This window comes from Marmota flaviventris, chromosome 10 (assembly GCF_047511675.1).
Source record: "Marmota flaviventris isolate mMarFla1 chromosome 10, mMarFla1.hap1, whole genome shotgun sequence".
Lineage (NCBI taxonomy): Eukaryota > Metazoa > Chordata > Mammalia > Rodentia > Sciuridae > Marmota > Marmota flaviventris.
This window is the reverse complement of record NC_092507.1, coordinates 61,435,333-61,453,930: the sequence shown is the minus strand read 5'-3', so window position 1 is coordinate 61,453,930 and position 18,598 is coordinate 61,435,333. Positions and strand designations below refer to the sequence as shown.

Genomic DNA, 18,598 nt, shown 5'->3' with positions numbered 1-18,598 from the left:
CACAAAGCAATACATCCCTAGGTAAGAGACAGGCATAACTTTTGAACAGATAACATTTTAAACAGAATGCATGTGTTGTGCAGGATTATGATAAAATTAAGATTAGGTAAACTATAATATTAAGCATTTAATGAATGATAAACATTAATTCCTGAAAGCTCTGAAAGTTAATCAATACATGTTTAACAATAGTTACCACATTTTCTCCATGGGAAGAACTTTAGAAACAAACACACATACACACACACACACACACACTCACTCTCTCGCTATCTCACACACTCTATACTTTAGATAGACAAGTCATTTATGGTTACCAATTATTTTCATAACTAACATATCAATTTGTCAGAGACCTCCTGCTGACTTTGAATTGAGGCCACCTATTTTTTAGGGACATGATTAAACTTTAGCAAAAATGAAACTTCATTTGTCAAGCAGTAAAGCATCAGCATCAAAACTTGCAGAACAGGTGCTATTGCTTGCAGATAATAGGTGCCTTATCTGCCACTTGGTGTAAAATCTAGACAAAAGCACACTAGGGCATTGTTAGAAATATGTAGCCTTACTAATCACTTTGATGACACAGAAGATAGTTCTTGGTGGAAATATGGGTATCAACAGTTGTGAATTGAAAGCATTTCAGAAGAGTTTGGCTCTGTCAAACTGCAGAAATATCTTCGTGAAATCTCCATATTTTACTTTTTGTTCCTTTATATTACATTCAAAAGATTAAATTATAAAAGTCTATGCTTAAATGAATAGAAGAGATCTCCAATAAACATAAAAATTATTCAATAAAGCAATATGTCATACTTTATCGGTAGTGTTTTCTCTCAGTAAAACATAAACTAATAACAATTCTCATAATTAATAGCATTTTAAATTAGGTAAAATTATATATAGTCTTCAGCTTTTAATAAACAACACACACATAAAATTCTCTGAAAGCTCTAAATCAATAAATGTTAAAATAACCTCTATACATTTTATTTTCTCCTTGGAAAGAACCTTGAAAAAATAAAAATATGTCCATACATAAATAATTAAGGGTTTTAAATAAGTCATTTCTAGTTTACCAATTATTTTTATATTGACGTTAATATATAAATAAAACTGGCACAGACTAGTTCTTATTCCAATTTAATTTAGAACACAAAACTCTGACACATCATGTCTGTAATTATTTATTAGAATTTGATATGAAGACATTTCACTTATGTGCTTAAAACAAAATAGGAATATACAGACTGGGATTCTAGCCAATTTTAGTTACTTGAAGCTATTTATCATTTGTGTACTATTACAGTTTTTTTTTTATACTTTTGCCTTGCTCCTTTTGTCCAATTATTGCTTCTCAGCATTGCCACTAATATGTAGACAGAAAATAAAAATGGAAAGTAAAATCAGTCCACCTGGTACTTCAACAATTTTGTTAAAGTGAGTGCTAGGAGAAGATGAATGTAATGTCCATGGTGAAACTATATAATTGTCAGTGAACCTCAATTATTCCTACCACCTTCCCCACAGATAACTGATTTTATTTATGTATGTATACGTGTGTGAGAGCACGCATGTGTTTTCCTGCAGAATATAACTTCAGATAAAAGGTATAAGTTTTAGCAATACATGTTCAAGTATAAAAGGATAAAATAATATATAATTTTGTTTCATTTTGATAAGATCAATGAGACACAATTTGTTATTATCAGAACAATTTGTATCTAGTTATTTATCAATTAAAATAATCTCAAATATTAAGCATTGATTTAATCTGAATTTGTTAGCTATGAATTTGTTTTTGGAAAAGTATTCCTACAGTATTTGGAAGATCCTGTAAGATGTCATTTTTATTAGTTTTTAAAAATAAGACTATATTTGGGGAGAGAATTGCCAATAACACTTAGACTTTATTTGAACCAAAGTCCAAAAGAAAATGAATAAGTTCTAAACAGACTAGTGTTTAAAATTTCCTTTAAAACTAGTATTCATGATGTAAACAAAAGTGCTCCACATATACATCCTTATAAAAAGAAAATTACAACAAAAAAAACATCTAAAATGTATTTCTTTTCTGAAGTCAGTTTTGAAATATTCAATTAAAAATGGTTTATCTGTATTTTTGTGTTAAAATACTACAGCAAATAATACAATTTTCACTAATTTGCTTTACTAAATCCTCCCCAAAATATCTACAGACAATGCCTGTATTTTTAATCATGTTCATAGAAGGGCAAAGTATACAATATTTATGGTATCTCTAAATCAGACTGCTTTTTATTTATACTTATTTCTAGAAAAATTTGTTCCCTATATGCTATCATATCTTCTACATCTTTGTAGGCAAGCATTTCTTCAATTGAAAACAACTTATAGCTATTCAGGCTGAATGGTGAATTGTTCTTTATAGCATCTAACATTTTTAGCGATGTTATGACTGATTCACTCAAAGAAGAACAAACTGGGAAAATGCGAGCAGTCCACAAACTCAGATGTGTCTTATTTCCAGAGAACAATTCTTCTGTAATTTTAAGATTCCATATATCTAAGCATGATAGAAAAGAGACTCCAAAGAACTGAAGTAACTTTACATCTAACAATGTTTTAACATTATTTTTCAAGTTGTCTTGCACTCCGAATGCCATGGTTGAATATGCTAGGTGTCCATTTACCTTCAAGCTTAAGGAACACACAAAAGAGTATGCAGGCACCACAGCTTTTGTTATGATATAAGAATTGCTAATAAAACAGTTTTCCCCAACAAATACATCAGGCCCCAATCTGGAATACTCTACAATTGAGCCAGGTGCCACAGAACATCTTAAATCCAATATACTTTGAATGATACAGGATGCTTTACGTGAGCATTCTGGAATATCTGGAAGGATGCTAAAAGCTATGGACTGGAAGCCAAGCTCTGACTTTAAACTGCTCTCTGAAGTAAAATGAAACAAATATTCTTCAGTCGTTCCAATGTGATAAAATTTGGAGTTATTAAGAACAACAACATTTAGTGATGTTCCTTTAAGAAGATGAAATATTCTCTGCCTCATATCTACCAATTCTGATTCTTCTTTAGTGACATTTGATGTGTTTCTGGTGTATTCTATAGTTGCTCCAGGTCCTAAAGCCTGCAGAAAGTCACCATAGGCATCTATTTCACAGTTCAGTGTGCCTATTTCTTCATAAAAAGCAAGTAACTTTTTTGCTGATTTATGATCCATATAAAATACACTATCTGTATAGACATACTCACTGTCTAATTGGAGATAGGCAGTGTCACCCCTAGCAAACTCCTGTTGACAAAAATTTCCAGGTCTACACACAGCATTAAACTGATGCATCTCTTCTATGCTGGGCTTATGAAGAAAACGATGGCAACATCTGTATTCAAGGTCCCTATGTTTTAAAGAATTTAAAGGATCTAAGACGAATATTCCATGTGTTGTACCTACCTTCACACTAGAAGGATGAGCTAAAGCAGTAAAGCCAGGTTTATCAAACTCAATATACTCAAATTCTCCAATACTATAAAGTTCAATATCATCTGCACAGGTAACAAGAATTCCAGGATTCATATGTGGGGGAAAGTCAATGTACATGGCTAGTTTTAATTCCAACATCTGGTAAATGGGATTACCAAGTGGTAAGGCAGTAAAAATTTTCCCCAGAGCACTTGCACTTGGAAGGCGTTGACTGTAGCCACCTATAAAATTTAAAAAGAATAAACATTTAAAGTGTACTAATATTTATAACATTTTCAAAATCCAGGGACATCCATTATAACTCAAATATCTCTAAATATATTTATATTCTATGTGTTACTATAATTCTAGAAAGGATAATGAAATCCAGATTAAAAATGAAACAGCAATTCTCCTGTAGCCATTTGATATAATACAATTTTAAAGATTTTAGTTTAGTACAGAAGTCTAATATATTATAGAGCCTGTAAATTGTTTTGAACAACTGTATAACAAGTAAAAAGGACTGTGGGCTAAAACTTGATGTTGTATTTGCATTTAAATAATAAATTTCAATTGCTCTTAAATTCACACATTAAAATTTTATTTCATAGAAAAAAATTACAAAAATAACAATGTAACAATTCCAAAATATAATTTTCTATTAAACTCTCATTTTCAGGTGCATCATCTTCCTTCAAATTATATACACTTAAAACACTTAAAAATTTATACTTACTTTTCATTTAAACAGGCTTTTTCCTTGTAAGTTGAACATCATAACTTCTTAATTCATTGAAAAGTGTTCTCTTAAGTACTTTAAATATCGTATATCATTTTTATGCAAATAATTACAGTGAGAGGTAGCTTATCTTAGTAGAAAGAGTGATAAAAATTGAGTGCAAACCTGGTTCACCACTTTTAAGCTTTTTATCTTTGGACTTACTCCAAATCAGCACAAGTGAAATAACACTTGCCTTATCATGTTTTGTGAGATCAATAATACAGATAAAGCACTTGGCACTTAGTACACTGTTCAACAAATGACAGCTAATTATAACTTTCTATTTTTCCTTTTTCCAAGACTAGACAATAGTAAAATTTAGCACTAATGAATTATCTACAGCTGTCCCTCAGCATTCACAGAGACTGGATCAAGACCCAGGAGGATATCAACATCCAATGACACAGTATTTGCATGCAGTATTCTCTTGTGTACTTTAAATCATCTCTAGTAAATTGTAATATAAAGTAATGTTATTAAAATAATGTATTAAATAGTTGCTATATTGTATTGTTTAGAGAATAATGATAAGAAAAATGTGGGCAAATGTTTAGTACAGCCTCAATTATTCTTTCTCAAATATTTTCTATTCATGGTTGATTGAGTTTACAGATGTGGAACCTATGGATATAGAGGGCCCACTATATTTCTAACTATGTATTATTTTTTGGTGTCTAATTAAAATTTATAGTTATAGTTACTTTTCTAGACTAAAACTATAAATTGAATTGTTTTACATTTAATTAGTCTAGAAACCAGAACTTGGTTGTACATTGTTCACATCATCTTTACAAAGAATCATGATCCTATATGTGAATCATAAGAAATGAAAAAAGCCTTAGAGACTATGTAGATGAATGCTTTTAAAATATATGTGTCCCTGGACCAGTGACAATCCATGACAAAGTTTTCATTAGTCCTCTAGCATATAATAAAAAATAACAGAGGTTTTCATGTAACCATAATTTTCACACAATAAAGTGTATTCAAACTATTCTTTGTATAAATGCAAAAACAAAACAAAACAAACAAACAAAAAAACAAAAAACAAAACCAAAAAAACCCCCCAAAACTACGCTTTATTCTGAAATTATGTTCTTTCAATTTTCTGTTTTAAAATTTCCTTATCTCTGTGTGTTTCCCCCTTGGTATACATACTTGAGGACTCCATGTCTTGTCATTTTTTCTTTATGTTTTTAAAACTCTAAGGATTATGGCCTTTAGTTAACAATAATCAGACAAAAGTGCTAGACTGAAAGTTTTAGCAGAAGTCTAGTAATAATAGTGCTAAATTGGCCTCTTCCCCACAGCAAGAATCTCCTCCAAAGAACTCTTGAGAAATGATCATATTTCAATGAGTTCCATTTAAGGAAGAATAATTTTCTACATGCATATGAAAGACAAAACAATATCCATGAAAAGATGATGATGTATGAGATGAATAACTTTTACAATAAACTTTGTGAAAATCATTGTACACTTATTACCTAAAATAGCAAGAAAAGTATGATAATTTGTTTTCAAAGTAAAATAATTTCAAAGAATAAATAGGAGTAAAGGGAGAAACAGTCCCCAAGGTAACAAAGGTAGAATAATTCAAAAGAAAATAAAATTAATAAAGTTATAACTTTACCAGAGTGAATTAACAGGATAGTAAAAGAATTCCACTTATCACCATATAGCTTTTCCAAACATCGAAGAGCACAAAGCGTCGATCCTCCATTTCCTTTAAAGTAAATAAAAAGGAAGACTTGTTTAATAGAAACCTACTAAAATCAAGGTTATAATTTTAAGGATATGATTATTTTAAAGATAAGGATAAGAATATGGCTTTGGCTAAAATTGACAGCAAAAGTACTGGTAAAAAATAAAATAAATACATGCCATAGCAAATAAAACAAATGAATATCAGTAAAGAAACCTAGAAAGCAGCCCTCAGTAACAAAAGATTTGCTAATATTCTCCTTAAAAATAGTAATTAAAAAAATGCTAAATTATACAATGTTTAACACAGGAAGACTGTGACATATAAACACATGGAGTTACAAATCATAAAATTTATTCTATTGATTTGTATTTTAATAAACCCAAGGTGACATAATAAAATTCACAAAAATCTAAAAAGATTTTTAGGACTAAAAACCATCCCAAACATAACAACCACACTAGTTATAACTACCAACTAGGCAAGATCTGTACCTTAGATTCTTATCTATACAATAGAATAATACAAGTACTGACCCCATTGTTGATGGAATTAAGACAACACTGGCTAATAAGAACAAAGATAGAATTATACACATACATGCTGGTGGCTAGGGACTTCAGCTTTAAGTATCATATGGAAAACAGCCTTTAGAAAAACAGCATTTAATTTTATTTGCAAAGGAAAGAAGGAAGGTCAAAGAACAAAGCTGACTTAAACTGGAATTTTCAAGTAAATATTCTATGATACTTAAACCACTAGACTTGTGTTCTTTACATTCTGCAGTGTGTCCTAAAGTGACCATCTATATACGATGAATGTATGTTATGCATTGTATTTTGTGTTCGGCATTGTATTCCCAAGTGGCCATCTATATATGATGTATGTATGTATCTATTTAATTTTTTTTTCTGATTTGCTTTCTTTATGTAAATTTCTGAAAAACAGTGGGTTTGGGAGGCACCGTAAAAAGTCTACTGATAATGTCCAAAGGAATACTTACAAAATTTCATTAAAACTAATAAAATTCTCTTTCAAATACATTCTGGAAATTTTCCACTATAAGTCACAATGGATTAAGAACAGTGGCTATGCCTTTTATCTTTCTTTAGAAAGGTCAATTTACATTCAAATTTTAAAGTTTGTAAAGGCTATAGGTGGAGCTTATGAACTATAAACCCAGAAAAGCTTTTCTTCAATTATTATTCTGCCCAGAATCTTGTATTATAAACCTGTTCATAAAATGCGTACCAATTTTGGCTCCAGCAGGATCAACAAAAACATGATATTGAACTCCAAGGGGTAATTCCTTTCTTTTCAGCTTTTTTGACAGCTGTTGCCTATAAGCAAGTTCCTGCTTTTCATCAGCTGCTGTTATTGCAACGATGTCCCAGAATTCTCCAGCTGCCACAGGTTTGCCTATTTGGAAAAAGCAAGAAAATGATAACAAATATTATCAGAATTCTCTAGCTGTTACAAGTTTGCCTCTCTTAAGGGAAAAGAAAAGATAACTTCCATAATTCCCTTCAAAAATGCATCTTCTGCATTTGAAAATTAGGGAATAATTAGTGTCCTGTTTTTATGATTAAAATAGTTCTAATGAAGACTGCTCATTTTTTTTTTTCCCCTTTCAGGGTTTACAGTTTATTTTTTAAGAAATTCTAAAAGATTTAATGTTTCTTGATTAAGTGAGGTTCTTTTTATTTTCCAAAGACTATTATTTCAATTCTTAAATAAGAATAATACACAAAGAACCAAATAATTGAGTATCCTGCTTTAAAAATCAGTTCTCATCTATCAGAGCCACTTAGGGCTTGTTGGCTACGAAACATTCAATCCAAGGACCTATTTCTTCAATGTTGCTGTTTATTACTTCATTTTTTTCCTTCCGTTAATATGAGTCATGGAAGTTTACATAGGCTATTGGACTATGACACCAGGTACTGTATAACATAAAAGGTCCCAATTTTCTGATGAACTCCTTAAAATACAGACTGCACTTTTGGTAAACAGTTTGAGTCACTTCTTTATCAATAAAAAGGATGAACCAGGGTTTTTATTAGCTAACAAACAAGACCTGTAAGCTAGGGTTCAATAGCGGATAATATTTTACTGTTATCCAAATACTAGTGGCTTTTAGGCAATCACTGAAAATAAAATACTTTTATTAGATAATTGTACAAGGAATGATAAATGGCACAGGTAGTTTTTAAATACCGAACTTCCACTTAAAAACTTAAGCCATAATTCCTCCATGTTCTATTGCTGCCCTTCTCAGTAAGCATTTGCATTAGAGAACAAATAGGTGAGGGGTAGCCGGTAGGGAGTAAGGGCAAAATCAAATTCACTTATAAGGGTCAAAACAGCATGCTCCAGATCTCCTCTAATGAACTAAGCAATGCATAACTTCGATTTAGAGCTTCAAAAGTCAGATAAAATTTTTTTCTCCTTCCTCCTCCTTTATTTTGATGTCTACACTACCAGGAATAAAGTTTTAAAAAGGCACTAAGCATAACGTAAAGAGAGGACAGTGACAAACACTCAAAAGAAGTATTTGCCATTCCTGGGTCAGCAACTTAAAGACTGCAGGTGAGAGGCAGAAAGGAAGCGACAATCCTCGGAAGACACCCTCCCTCTTCATTGCCCAGGAGATCTTGGTTCCTCCTTCGGTACCTCTCAGTTTTGAAAATCTCCGCAATTTTCGTTGGGTGGCTTCTCTCAGAGTTACGTCAAGAGGGACCCTAGCGCTGGCCATGGCCCCACCTTTCCAGAGCCCGCGCAGCACAGCACGCATGCGCGGTGGGACGCCACGCATTCCCTGACCCGGTTACCGCTGCCCCGCCCCCTCCGTGCGTCCCTCACGTAACTACGCCAGGAGTGCTTTCGTCTCCACCCGGAAGGCGTTGATGGGCTGAGCTGGATCTTTGCCGGTTTCCTTAGCAACGGTCTCTGTAGCAGATGGCCGGCTAGCAATTTGTTGGACTGTGCAGGATCTGGGCCACTTTTCCCCAGCTCATAAGTTCTTACGGCCCAGTTGACCCGGTGAGTAGTTCAGGTTGGATGACACAGTTGTTGGAACCAACCCGCTAAAGAGAAAACGACGTGCAACCCAGATTCCCACACTCTCGCCCGTGTGATTAGTCCTACCTGGAGGTTTGTTTTAGTCAGAAGCACTTCCCTAACATCTTGTCAGATAAATTCAACCCCCGAGTCATCTGGAGCCATCTGTCCCCTACTCCGGGGCCATACAATAGCTGAGTAAAGTCAGTATTCTCTTCAGGAACTGTAGGTTTGTGGCTTCTTTGCGTTTGCAGCTCCTAAAAGAGTGAGCCACACACACCACCTCTGTTTTTTGAGTTGGGTTCCCGGGTACACATGCCTGTCTCCCAGATGTGGTCTTTGAAGTTGTATAAAATTCAGGCCTCTGATATTTGTTATTTATTTATTTATTTTGCGCTTCAGTGTTCTTTTGTATGTGTAAATTAATTTAGAACATTTGGTAACATTACTGGGGATAAGTCAGCCTTAGATGTATTTTTGTTGATTATATATTTCTTTTGTGAAACACCAAGTTTATGGTGAGCTCTACAAATTAAGCTCTTCATCTTTATGCATAAGAAAACTGAATCAGGGAATAATGACTTAGTCAAGGTATGAAAATTAGTAAATAACAAGATTTGAGAACTATATTTCAATCCCAAACCCAGAATTTGTGGCACTCCACCATATGTTTTGATTTATTTGAGAAGCCTCTCCACTAAAGTCTTCATTAGGAGCTTAGGCAACCAAGGCCCTTGAAACTTACATAGATTGTAAGGTAACATAGTTTTTCTTCTAAAGGTGGTGGACCTTGATATATAATTCTGTACTTAATAGTGAAAGCATTTGGGTAAAAGGGCATATTACTGTTGTTTCTGTTTTGTTTTGTGATGCTGGAGATTGAACGCAGAGCCTTGCTTATATTAAGCAAGTGCACTAACACTGAGCTACAATCCCAGTCGCTCTTTCAGTTTTGTCTTTTAAAACTTTTCTTTTTGTTTATAAAAACTACATTCTTTTTGAAGGACATATAGAAAATACAGATTGACTGAATTGAGAATGAGCAATACAGAAAGTAGCAAGAGATAGGTCAAAAAGAGAAAGGCTATAGAAAGGATTTTGTTTTTTACTCCTGAGTAAAACAAACTATTCCAGAGTTTTTATGTGATTTGCCTTATGTTTAAAATGATCACTCAGAACTGTGAAAATAGATTATAGTGGGTGATCAATAAAGAAAGAAGCAGGAAGATTTGTTTGGAGGTAACTGGAATAATGCATAAAAGTGATAGTTAGCCAAGATGGTAAAAGTGACGATGGTGAGAAATTGGTCAGATTCTGGATAAATTTTGAAGGCAAAACCAATAAAATTTATTGATAGAATGGGTGTGGAGTATTAGAGAGTGAAGTAAAAAATGACTGCCTGAGGTTGGAGTGGTCATCAGTTGAGATGGAGAAAGTTAAGGATGAAGAAGCTTGGTTGGGTAGAGAACATAATTTGATTTTGGACATGTGGAATAAACATATATGCCTATGTAGTAGAAGTTTGTTTATGCCTGTGTGCACCATACATGTGAACATGGAATTGAGGAGAGACGTTTGCGCTGGAGTTACAGTTTATGAGTTGGATTGAGCTCCTAAGGAAATTAATAGGTCCTACATATTCAGGTACTGTACATTTTAATAAGGTGAAGTGAACAATAAAAGAGTAACCAAAAAAAAATTCAGAGTGTAAAGAACTATAATAATAATACTTTGTCAGAGTATAAATTGAGCATTTCTTGGCTCTATGAAGGGTGTCATAGAAATAGAATTATTTATTCCAAATATGACTACATTGTTCACATAAAATATGCTGGAAGTGAATATGCCACATTATGAGCTATGGTTTTTCTGCTCTTGTGTTTTTTTTTATTTTTATCACATTTCATTAAATTTTAAGTAATTTTTTAAAAAATTCAGTATACTGAGTGGTAGCAAATGTCTTTGGCTGTAATTATAGTAAGTAAAAAGTTTTAAGTCTATATTCAATATAATCACACAGTGTGATATAACTGTTTAAGCAGTTAAACTATCAGAGCATTATTATTTTACCTGAGCATTTACCACAAAGAATGAACCAGGTATTTGCCAGAGTGTTATTTTACCAGTGTACATTATACCAATCCAGCTAAATAGTAAGCTTATTAATTATGCCAAATCAAACACTGGAAACAATCTTGGTCTTAGATCCCATATTTTAATAAAGACATTGAGCAAATTAGAGTATAATCAATTGAAAAATAATGTTCTGTGAAGGCATTTGTGCCTCTCTTGGAGATTATCTGAAGAGTTGCTACAGAGAGTGAGATACATAAAAAAAAACAACAACAACACAGCTTTCTTAAGTTATACTTTTATGCCATTAATTTAATCTGATTTAAGTGAACAATTTAATATTTTTTATTTATAGCTAATGCTAGTTAGATTTTTTAAAATTACTATGGGCATAAATATGACTGTTGAATTGGAGTTTTAGAGAAGCATATTTTAATCCCCCTTTCCTATTCATATGAAGAAGTTGAAACCAAATGAAGAGGGTCATGGCTCCTGAGCCATGGAGTTCATGGTGCATGACATAGACAGGCCATGGTACAGCTCTGCTTGCTACCAGTACTTTTACTTATCTAACTATTGCTTCCTTCTACTTTTCATGACATGCAGCAATAGCAACTCTTTTTATAGTTATTTTTTTTTACTTGAATTTGTTTACTCAGCTATCCTTTTTGAACTTTATTTCTTAAATATTTTTCCCCAATGAACCCTCTTGAAGGAACTCTCATTCCCTCTTACCTTGTGAAGAGGAGAAAGAAAAATTCTTTCAGAGAAGAATTCTCCACCTTCCTCCTGCTTCCAAACTTCTATTTTTACTTTCTTCCTTAGTTTTTTTGTAGACTTCAAATGAAATGTCCAGGTATTATCCAGATATTATAGTGTGCAGTTATTAACATGAGGTTTGGGGTTTCTTTTTTGTTTGTTTTTTTGATGAGGAGATAGAATTAAACTAGTAAAGAAATAGATTTCAATTAGTTTAGTACAATGTTTATTGCTTTTAATAGAAACATACTAGTGGTCCAACTTTAGGAGATAAAAATATGTTTTATGAATGCTAATCAACTACTTTTGCTTTTGTAGTCTTGCAAGAGTGGAATAAAAACAAAATCTTCAGAGATAATAAAGTGGTTTTGTTATAAGTCCATAGATTTTGGAGTGATTTGTTACACTGCATAAATAACTGAAAAGTACATGTTTTTAAAAATTTTTGCAAGAGATTGAATATTGTTTGTGAATTCAAAATAAAGAATTCAAGGAATTAACATAGATTTCTACCTAAGTGAGAGTTTATTCTTTGTACTTAGTAGTCTCTCACACATTCTCACCTGAAAGTTTTCTTTTTCTCTGAGGGAAAGAAAAGACGGCCAGATATATCCATGTATACTAATAGTATTGAAGTCTGACTTAGAACTTTAGGTCTTATATTAAAATTTTTTACATGTTAGCTAAACAGAACAAGTTTCCTGTTCTCAGAGTACATATAATTTAATGGGAAAGAGGACATTTAAATACCTTAAATTCGAGATGTGGGAATGGAACAGAGATTTACATCATATAAAAGTAAATCTTCATCATATAAAAGACAATGATTTTGCACAGAAACATAATAAAAATTAAAATGGCTGCATAATTATAAAAAAGGGAAAAAATTTTATTCTGTCCTTAAGAGATCTTACTGACAACAGTAACTTGCCCTATAGACTCTTGGGAGGAACTGAATCCACCATAGGGAGGGAACTATTTGCCAGAATCTAACATTGCCTTGCAAGGTTTGAGCAACACCAGCTTGGCCAGTTTACTTTTGACCCGAAATTCAGTAGACTTAGAAAATTTAAACATTGCCCTTATTTGCCTCATTTTCCAAACCTTGGACCTGAAAAAAGCTGAAGTCCATTTTCCTTCAAAAGAATACTGAGCCTATGATCCCAATTAACAAATTTTTCCATACCAGGCTAAAACTGTCCTCTCTTTTATCTTAACCTTTTTTATGATTTCTCAGTTTGTAAGAGGATTGCACCAAGGCAGAGAGGTGTGACATCCTGTAATGACAGAGTTCAACTATTTCAATAGCTAAGATTCAGTGTTGTTAATTGTTTAGAATTTTAACAATTGGAAAAATAGATAAAAACTAATATTTAAATAGTGCTTATTTTTGTTTACCACGTAGATAATTCAGTATTTCCCCCCCCAGTGTATTATTTTAAAACTTTTTTTAAGAATTAAGAAAATTAGTTTTATTTTCATAAAAAAAATCCTTTTAAGCTGTGAACCTGAGTCTGCTTAATCATACTAGTATTTAGTTCTTACTTTTTTGATTATAATAGAAATATTTTTGATTAAAGCTAAAAGTAGACAGTTATACAAAATGGAAAGAAAGGGCACTGAATTAAGGAATATGCTGATTATCTCAAATTTAGATTGAATAGCCCCTTAATCACGCTGGTTTTTAATTCTTACAGATTTTATTTTTACTTACAGTAGACATCTTTTTGATGAAAGGTTAAAAAAAGTTGTATGAGTGAAAATAAAGGAATTGTATTACATAATATAAAAATTACCTGAAATTCAGATTTAACTCAATAATGCTTGTCTTTGTCAGACTATATGTTTTATTGGCAAGAAGTTTTCGAGTGAGTGAAGAATGCCAATCAAATTAGTTCCCTTACCATACATTCATTCTAATGTAGAAAATGTGAACATATTTAACATTTTGGTGGGGAGGGTACAACATTTTGAGGAGTATTATAATTGTATCAGTAAACTTCCCAAAGCTAGTGAGTTTACTCATCTAATAGATACATTTGAATGCTTCACATAATTGCAGGAACTTCTCATTTCATAAAATTGTCTAGAATGTCTGAGATCAGTATAGAAAACAGAAAAGAATTCAGGTTTTGAATAATGCCAGTAGAAGATCATTGACATATTCAGATGACATACAGACATCATTCATTCAGAAAATTTAGTGAAGTGAATCAATGAAAATTGTATTAATAGAATTGCTGTAGTATAATATTAATAAAACAAGATACAGATAAAGCAATTTTGATAGAAGACAACTTAAAATAAAAAAATTCATTGCTAAGTAATGAGCCTACAGACATTAATAACTATCCTTAGTTGATATCACTGTTTAGAATGTCTGGAAATAAATGTCAGGGTAAATATTATACCTTGTAGAAATAAGCATCAAAATAGAGTATTAGAGATGTAATGATCTGTGTGAGAAATAAACATTAACTATATAATTTTGTGTATGTGTATATATTGTTGGGATGCAGTAATGAAAAGTATAAAATCACTTTCATCCTTATGGGAGGAAATAGGATCTCTAATACTTCATGGTAGATGGGTGTTAATTGTCCAAAAGTTTTTTAAATGAATTTTGGAGGTGAAATATAAAAGAACAATTAAGAAAATGAAAAGGAAAAATGTAGTCTGGGAAAAAATTTTTGCAAAACGTGTTTGATAAGGGGCTGGCTTCCTAAATAATGCAAGAAATTTAAACTCAAGTATAAAAAATCAATACAGTCAAAAAATGAACAAAAGATATTGATATCTCACAGAAAATGCAGATAGCAAATAAGCATATAGAAAGATGTTCAAGATCATATGTCCATAGTAATTGCAAATTAGAACAGTGAGATACCAGTACACCTATTAGAATGAACAGAATACAAAATACTGACTCCAAATATTGGTGAGGATGTGGGGCAATTAATTCCTCTTATTCCTTACATAGGGAGATGCAAACTAGGGCAATGATTTTGAGAAACAGAGACACTTTCTCATAAAATAAAACATACTATATGATCTAATATGTAAACTGCTGATATTAACCCAAATGATTTGAAAACTAATGTTCACACAAAAACCTAAACACAAATCCTTATAGAAACTTATTCATCATTATTCAAACTTGGAACCCAACAAAGTATCTTCAGTACGTGAATGGATTAATAAACCATTATACATTCAGTGCTTTAAGAATGAACATTTAGAAAAAAAAGATATTTAGGAAACTTAAATGCACATTACTAAGTGAAAGAGGCCCTACTGTATATCTACAACCATATGACATTCTGGAAAGTCAGAACTATGGAGACATTAAAAAGATCAGTGGTTGTAAGAGGCTTGAGAGGAGGGAAGGAGGTGAAGTCCAGGGGACTTCTATGGTATGAAATAATAACAATTCTACATGATACAATAATGATGGACACATGTTACTATACATTTGTTGATACCCATAGACATGTAGCAACGAACAGTGAAGTCCAAAATATGGACTTTAGTTAATAATTATGTACTAACATTGGCTCATTCATTTTAAGAAATGTGTCATACTAATGCAATATATTAATAATAGAGAACTACAGAGGTTGGGGGATTAATGAGAGCGTATATAGGAACTCCGTACTTCTTACTTATTTTTTCTGTTGACATAAAATAGGTCCCACCTTCAAAAAAAGTTTTTTTAAGTCACACATGATCATAAAATAAACAACACACTTCTTTGGTATGTGATTCTTACTTTGCAGATTTCTTGGAGAATAGATATTGCTTTCAAAAAGGGGATGCTATAGATGAAATTTTTGAGCACCCCATTGTCTTATTTTGAAACATGCTGATATGTCCCTTATATAGTCTCTCTTAAGCTCTTGTCATAAACTGTTCTAGAGCTAGCATATTTTCAGATGACAATAGAAAAGTAGTACTTTGAAAGGAGACTTTGAGGAAGGACTTCCTAACAATATTTTCTGTTTAGAAAAAGAGTGTAAACGATAAAGATGCATTGTATATATTGCCTTACATTTCAGTGCCTCTAGAACTTGTGCCTATTTGTGCCGTTTTGCTCGTTGATTTTGAAAGAGCTTGTGTCTATGTGTGCTGTTTTGCTCTTTAATTTTGGAAGGCTGGTTAACTTTTAGTTTAGATTGAACTTTCTCAAGATATCCATGAATTGCCTGCTTAAATGCACTGCTGCACCCTTAACCCAGAGATTCTGATACATAGATATAAAGGTGGTGCTCAGAAATTTCTCATCCTTTTAATTAATTACATAGATGATGCTTGAGAATTGCAGGGTTATAGGTTTAGCCCTTAGGAGATTAAAAAAATAGCCAATGTCTTGTTATACTATGAGTTTATCTGGAATTTCACATTCTCATTTGAATTTTTGTTAACTTGAGTTTACCTGAACAGCATAAAAACTGATTCCTTTAGTAGGGAAGGTGGTTTATTGTGTGAGAAGCCCAGATAGACTACTTGTGCTTATACATTCTCTTCTAAACTATCACTAATTGACTACCTTTTATGAAAACTAAAATTACTCATACTAAGGGTAAATTCATATGTATGAGATATATCATATAAGATTATACAATAAAGTATTGATTCAAAAGTTTCAGATAAATTTAATTAGTCAAATTTTAAAGCTTTTAGAATTCTGAATCCTAATTGTCTAATTGAATTGAACATAAAAATCTATAATGTGATGGTAAGTTTTTTCTTTAAAATATAAATATTGTTGATACCAGTTGAAAATTGTTGTTACTCTTTATTTTCTTCTGACTGCATTTTTCAGCCACTGTACAGATTATCATTCTCCTAACTTGTTAAATATTTAGTGATTTTATTTTTATTTAACACATTGTTAAACCAAAATAATTATACTAGCTATTTGTTAAGACACAATTTTGTTTTTTGTTACTTGTCTGGTCTAGAAGTGACATCTTTATTAATTCTACGTTCTCCATTCTATGAAAAAGAATATTTTTCTTCCTTTCACTGATTTGTTTTTGATAAATACAATTATATCTTTTTCAGTAGTAATTAGATATTTAAAATACTTCAGGATCAAATATTCTATGGGAATTAGATACTCCTTTTTAAAATTTTTATCTTTTATACTCATATTAATTCTCATTATATCTTAGCAAATATTCTATTTTGTTTTCAGGTAGATTTTTAAAAGTTGAAAAATTTTCCATCTTTTCTAGATGTTTCATGGAACAATCACAAAAGAGCTAACCAGTCATGAAGAATGGAGTCACTATAATGAAAATATAATCGAAGATCAAAAAGATTTTGTTTTTGTGAAGTTCAGTGGACTTTATTTAAAATCTATGGAATATTTGCAATCTTATATCTCTCTTAAAGTATGCATTTTCTCAAATAATTTTATTACAGATATTCATCCACTTCAAAATTGTATAAAATTAATGAAACTTGACCTTCATGGAAATCAGGTAAGCAATAGTCATTTAAGATGTCTGAATATAAATGAAATTTATATGTAATGAACTTATGTTATCTACCCACAATATTATTTTTAGATAATCTGTTATCTAAAATATATATATAAAAATTGAAAATAAATTTTAAAAATGTGTATTAATACAAAATTAAAAGTACAATATTTTTAAAAATAAAGCACATAAACAATGCATGATTTGGTATATTTTATTTCTTAAATTTATAATCCAGATTAAGGATACTTCTTGACTCCAATTCTTTATAGAAGAAAAGTATTTTTGAAAATTTAGAGTCAGCTTTTACCAAGTAATTTTTATTGAATCAAATATATATGGTTATGCATTTAATTATAACAATAACAATAGTTTATTACAAATACTCAGTGTATTATGTTGTTTTCCCAGAAATCATTTAGATACTTGGAAATATTTATCTTATTATTAATTAGAAACTTGCAAGATACTTAATTTTAGAAGATGTTTAATATTTTGGTATTTTTCCATGTTATGTTTAGAAAAGTAGTATTTGAGCTAAATTTACTCATGATAATATTTCAGATCAAGAATCTACCAGATACGAAATTTTGGAGTGGATTAAAGTACCTAAAACTCCTCTATATTCATGACAATGCATTTGCAAAGTTAAAGAATTTATGTGTATTGTCTGCCTGTCCAAGCCTCATTGCTCTCACTCTGTTTGATTGTCCGGTAAGCCTTAAGAAAGGATATAGACATGTTCTTGTTAACAGTATATGGCCTCTCAAAGCACTGGATCATCATGTGATTTCTGATGAAGAAATAATTCAGAATTGGCAACTTCCTGAAAGATTCAAAGCATATAACCAGCGACTTTTCTTCAATTTTTGCGCTGCTTTGAAAAAGGTAATTGGCTTCATTAGGATTTTATTAGAAATGATTTTTTATTTTTTAAAGAAGTAGAATTTTAGCTTCTAAATTCTACACTTGAATTTTATAAACTTTTTAGTAGTTTTATCATTTTTATATAATAAATCAATGAATGTATTAGTAATGGCTTTCTATCTGAGCATTCATAAAGACTCATATGCTTCGTGTATGAAGACATTGATCCTAAAATCATGGAGTTGTAGAAAAATATATTTTTGCTTTTTAATTGAAAATAGAGCTCTGATTCATTTTTGTTTGGTATATAAATGACTCCTTTGAGAAATATTTGGTATTTTTAGAATGCTATAAAGTACAATTTAAATTATTTTTGGAAAAGCAAAAATATTCATTCTTA

General features: G+C 31.3%; 2 protein-coding genes across 2 annotated transcripts in view; one reads left to right on the top strand and one right to left on the bottom strand.

Annotated features, from left to right (window-relative positions):
- Positions 1-1,890: 1,890 nt before the first annotated feature.
- Positions 1,891-8,747, bottom strand: Fpgt (fucose-1-phosphate guanylyltransferase). The gene is made up of 4 exons (XM_027950996.2): positions 8,627-8,747; positions 7,205-7,372; positions 5,882-5,974; positions 1,891-3,706 (listed from the first exon to the last, which is right to left on the bottom strand). Exons 1-4 carry the CDS (start codon positions 8,745-8,747, stop codon positions 2,250-2,252), a joined length of 1,839 nt encoding a protein of 612 aa, XP_027806797.2. The 3' UTR covers positions 1,891-2,249.
- An 89-nt stretch (positions 8,748-8,836) lies between these two features.
- Lrriq3 (leucine rich repeats and IQ motif containing 3) overlaps positions 8,837-18,598 on the top strand; it is a 176,479-nt gene continuing 166,717 nt past the window's right edge. The window contains exons 1-3 of the mRNA XM_027950994.2: positions 8,837-8,995; positions 17,083-17,331; positions 17,896-18,219. Coding sequence (XP_027806795.2) covers positions 17,083-17,331; positions 17,896-18,219 — 573 coding nt within the window. The 5' untranslated portion in view covers positions 8,837-8,995. The remainder of the gene's footprint in view (positions 8,996-17,082; positions 17,332-17,895; positions 18,220-18,598) is intronic.